General features: G+C 54.0%; 1 protein-coding gene across 1 annotated transcript in view; it reads left to right on the plus strand.

Moving 5' to 3' along the window:
* The window catches only part of CREB3L1 (cAMP responsive element binding protein 3-like 1), a 61,695-nt gene that overhangs the window by 54,694 nt on the left and 2,096 nt on the right, over positions 1 to 4,905 (plus strand). The window contains exons 8-9 of the mRNA XM_012001464.1: positions 1,741 to 1,840; positions 2,817 to 2,943. Coding sequence (XP_011856854.1) covers positions 1,741 to 1,840; positions 2,817 to 2,943 — 227 coding nt within the window. The remainder of the gene's footprint in view (positions 1 to 1,740; positions 1,841 to 2,816; positions 2,944 to 4,905) is intronic.

Below are 4,905 nucleotides of genomic sequence, written 5' to 3' on the forward strand. Positions count from 1 at the left end.
GGGTCTTGCTATGTTGCCCAGGCTGGTCTCCAGCTCCTGGGCTCAAGCATACCTCCTGCTTTGGCTCCCAAAGTGCTGGGATTATAGGCGTGATCCACCACACCTGGTCTTCTTCTATTATTTTTATTTTTAAATTTTTATTTTTATTTTTATTTTTATTTTCATTTTATTTTTTTTGAGACAGAGGCTTGCTCTGTTGCCCAGGTTGGAGTGCAGTGGCACAATCTCGGCTCACTGCAACCTCCACCTCTTGGGTTCAGGCAATTCTCGTGCCTCAGCCTCCCAAATAGCTGGGATTACAGACATGTACCACCACGCCCGGCTAATTTTTGTATTTTTAGTAGAGACAGGGTTTCGCTATGTTGACCAGGCTGGTCTTGAACTGTTGACCTCATGTAATCCTCCTACCTCGGCCTCCCAAAGTGCTGAAATTACAGGCGTGAGCCACCACACCCCGCCATTATTTTCATTCCAAATTCCTGATAGTACCCAGCCATGAGCCTGTGGTAGGTCTTTAATAATTATTTGCTGGGATTAATTACAATAACCTAGACAACAGCCTTGGTATGTAGCAGGTGCTCAACACAAGACTTTTTCCTTCTTTCCTTCCTTCTCCCTCAGCTTCTCCAGCGGGATCCAGCCACTCCTCTGTTCCCTGATTGGCCTGGAGAATCCCACCTGACCCCCCACCCCACCCCTCTGTCTCTGGCTGGGGTTCCTTTCTGGCCCAAAGTAGGTCCAGGCCCTTGGAGCTATTTCGCCACCTGCTGTACATTGTGGGAACTGCAACCCCTATGTGCCCGGTTGGGTGGAGAGAGAGAAAACATTTTCCCACCAAGCCTGTGCCGAACGCATTCTGTGTGCACCCAGAAGATTCCACACTGAGTGGGACCTAGTCCTCACCCTCAGGGAGGCCACAGTTAGTAAAGGAGACTGACGTGGAAATCTATAAATAAACGAAGTACTTTGATAATAAAACAAAAACTCAGCAATAAAACAAAAATGGCTGGGCACGGTGGCCCATACCTGTAATCCCAACACTTTGGGAGGCCGAAGCGGATGGATCACTGAGGTCAGGAGTTCCAGACCAGCCTGGCGAAACCCTGTCTCTACGAAAAATACAAAAATTAGCTGGGCGTGGTGGCGCACGCCTGTAGTCCCAGCTAGTCAGAAGGCTAAGCCAGGAGAATCACTTGAACCCGGGAGGCAGAGGTTGCAGTGAGTCACAATCGCACCACTGCACTCCAGCCTGGGCGACAGAGCGAGACTCTGTCTCAAAACAAAACAAAACAAAAAACCTAACAAAAACAATAGCTACCATTTACTAGACACTCACTACACACCACGCACTGTGCCAAACAGCTCTTTCTTATCAGCTCAGGATGCTGGGGGTGCCAGGGAGGGAAGGTCAATGAACCTGTGACAGGTGTCTGTTAAGCAAAAGAAGGCTGGCCTCCGCGCAGCTGGGGGCAGACCTTCCCTCCTCCAACCCTCTTGGCCAGGAGTATCACAGGGCAGGCCTGAGCTTCCACAGGGTGACCCAGCCAGTCACCATGAGGCAGGCCCCAGGTGCCAGGCCACTCTGCAGAGGAGCCACTCAGGAGGTGACCTTCCCTATCTTGGCTGAAACGGGCACCTGGCGTGGAGGCCATGTCTGGAGCCAGACCCCTAGGAGAGCTCCAGGAGGCAGAGATGCCTGCGGGGTCAAAGCCTGCCAGCTGACTGCTGTGCCCTCCTCAGGACCCTGCTCCAGCAGCTGCAGAAACTCCAGACTCTGGTCACCAACAAGATCTCCAGACCTTACAAGATGGCCGCCACCCAGACTGGGACCTGCCTCATGGTAGGTGTGGCTCCCTCCACCACAGGCCCACAGGAGGAGAGTTCTTTCCAAGGCTGGCATTTTCCAGGGTTGGGCAGAGCTTTGAGGATCGGTAACATCATGGGCAGTATCACCAGGGTACACCATCCTGGCGCCTGGTGGGCCGGTTCTAGCTGACCCCAGCCTCCTTCTCCGAGCCCGTGGTGCCTTCTGCCTCACACCGGTCCCCGACTGGTTAACACAGTGTAGATGTGTAGGTGACTCCTGTGGCCCCAGCTAGGGGACAACTGGGCAGGTTCCTTGAGGAGGTGGCTTCCACAGGCTTTGTGCAGGGAACGGCTTGGGGAGACTCAGGGAAGTACGGACATGGTTCTTTCTGGAACGGATGGCAGTGAAAAGGCTGAGGAAACCCCTGGAAACCCGGAAGGCTCCAAGGGTGTGCTTCACTCCTCTTCCAGTCGCTCTTCCATCTTCTTCTGGAAATGGCCAGCCTCTTGCTGCCTAGCTCAGCAGGCCCCGGCCGTCTAAGACCCTTGAGCTGTCAGACGGCAGAGCCAGGCTATGGGCAGGGGTAGTGTGGGCTCCCTGGCTCTCAGCACCTCCCGCTAGCCAGACTCCCCAGAAGCCGGCTGAGAATGTGATGTGCTGATGTGTCCCCCTCCCTCGTCCCGGCCCCAAGCCCCGTCTGCACCTATTCCTTCCTTTCCTGATTCCTCTACCCCATAGAGTGACTCCACATTGGCCACTTCCCTCTTACTTCTAGCACTGCCTGTGGCGACCCCCCTACAATGGGCTGGGATGGCCTGAGCGGCCCCTGCCTTCCCCAGAGAGGATGGGAGACCCCACGTGTGGGAGGAAGTGGTCAGCTGGAGGAGCTGCTTCTTTGGGAAAACGCTGAGACTTTTGTGCCTGTTGGTTTGGGAGAGGAGGAGTGGGGTGGTCAGGGCCGCAGCCCCTCCTTGCCCCAGATCTGATGCCACTGTCTCTTTGCTACCAGGTGGCAGCCTTGTGCTTTGTTCTGGTGCTGGGCTCCCTCGTGCCCTGCCTTCCCGAGTTCTCCTCTGGCTCCCAGACTGTGAAGGAAGACCCCATGGCTGCAGACAGCATCTACACGGCCAGCCAGAGTGAGTGCCCACCTGTCATGCCAGCTCCCTGGTCTGGGGCTGCACTGCCCCAGCCCCAGTGTCCAGGCAGAAGCCAGACATAAGAGAGAAGCCAAGTGTGGGGTCGGCATTATCTCATTCTGCCTCATTTTCCAGATGGGGAAACTGAGGCCCAAAGAGAGTCTATGCTTTGCTCAGTGTTTGTGGTAGAATTGGGACTAAAATACAGAGCTCCCAATGCCCAGCCTAACTCCCAGAGAGCTTCAGGAGTGGCTTGCAGGAGGTGGGTTTAGGGGATAACAGGAATGTTCCAGCCCTGTGCCCCATGCATTATGGTGCTAGTGCTTGTGCGGCGTCTGCTAGGCACCATCAGTACCTCATGATAGGGACAGCAAGTGAGTTTCAGTTCAAAGGCCATTTCCAGTAAGGTGGTGGTAGCTGCCTGAAACACTGTGTTAAGAAGGACCCTGGGCTGGGCACGGTGGCTCACGCCTGTAATCCCAGCACTTTGGGAGGCCGAGGCAGGTGGATCACCTGAGATCAGGAGTTCGAGGCCAACCTGGCCAACATGGTGAAACCCCGTCTCTGCTAAAAATACAAAAATTATCTGTGCATGGTGGTGTGTGCCTGTAGCCTCGGCTACTTGAGAAGGGTGAGACAGGAGAATCGCTTGAACCTGGGAGGCAGAAGTTGCAGTGAACCAAGATCACGCCACTGCACTCTAGCCTGGGTGACAGAGTGAGACTCATCTCAAAAAAAAGAAGGACTCTGAGGCACCATTCAGAATTGACAGGAAGGAGTGTCATGGTCCATTGATAATGTCTACCGTGGACAGAGGAAGGGTAGTGGTGGTGTGGGTTCAGATATCTACCGTTTCCAAGGGGGATAGTAAAGTACAGTGGTTAGGAGCATGTGGATGTTAAGTCCGTCGTAACTGGCACTGCCACTTGCTGTGTAACCTGAGGCATGTGTCTTAATTCATTTCTTCATCTAGAAATGAAGAAATTGTCCTAAGCTTTCATTTCTTCATCTAGAAAATGGGAGTGGCAATTTTGCGCTTACTGAGCCATGGCTGTGAGACAGGGCATGAAACAGCAGTGTCTGTGCTTATGAAATGAGCACATTCAGTCTCTTTGAGCTCACGGAGGAGAGAATAGCTACATCACAGTAGCTGGCAAAAGGAGAACCAGGGGAGGGCCCAGCAAAGAAGAGTGTGGATTTCAGAGGGAGAGAATCCTTCAGGTGGACCCCCAGAGGAACTTCCTGGCTGTCCCTCATCACTTACCAGTCAGTCACTTACCAATTACCACGTGTCTGACAGGACAGGAGGAGGAAGAGGAAACAGATGGGAGGTCAGAGGAGGGAAGATTAAGGAGTGAGTTTCAAGAAGGAGGGATATAGCAGGGAGGATGGGCTAGACATTGAGGGCCTTGAGGGGAGGAAGCTGGTGTGGGGAGGGTTAGGGAAAAAGGAAGTAGAGACAGGGAGAGTGAAAGTTCCTCCCCGGACACGTGCAGGCTGAGGAGGAGAGAACAGGGTGGTCACTAAAGGTGGGTGGGCAGCAGCAATGCAAGGTCTGGAGAGCCATGTGTCTGCTTTTCCAAGGCCACAAAAGCCACTGGAGGGAAAGGAGTGGAAAGAGAGCTGGGGTTGATGGACAAAGCCACAGTGAGAGGAGGGAATGAATGAACCCCTTGGAGAGAAGGCAGTGTGGGTTTTAGGCGCAGGACCTGGGCTGGGTGGAGAGGAGGAGGACACATCCTAGCAGGCAGATGGCTTTGGAGCAGGCTGGTTTGCAGAGCTGGTGCATTGCACAGTTCCAGGGACCGCTACTCACACATACTATAAGGTCATGGCTGCAGAGCCGGAGGGGCGGCAGATCCCAGGGCCAGGCAGACCTGGGTTCGCATCCTCCTTTCAGGGAGGACAATTTCCCTGAGTGCCTAGAACTTCAGTTGCCTCCTCTGGAAAGTGGGGCTAAAG

This window comes from Mandrillus leucophaeus, unplaced genomic scaffold, assembly GCF_000951045.1.
Source record: "Mandrillus leucophaeus isolate KB7577 unplaced genomic scaffold, Mleu.le_1.0 Scaffold66, whole genome shotgun sequence".
In the NCBI taxonomy this organism is placed as follows: domain Eukaryota; kingdom Metazoa; phylum Chordata; class Mammalia; order Primates; family Cercopithecidae; genus Mandrillus; species Mandrillus leucophaeus.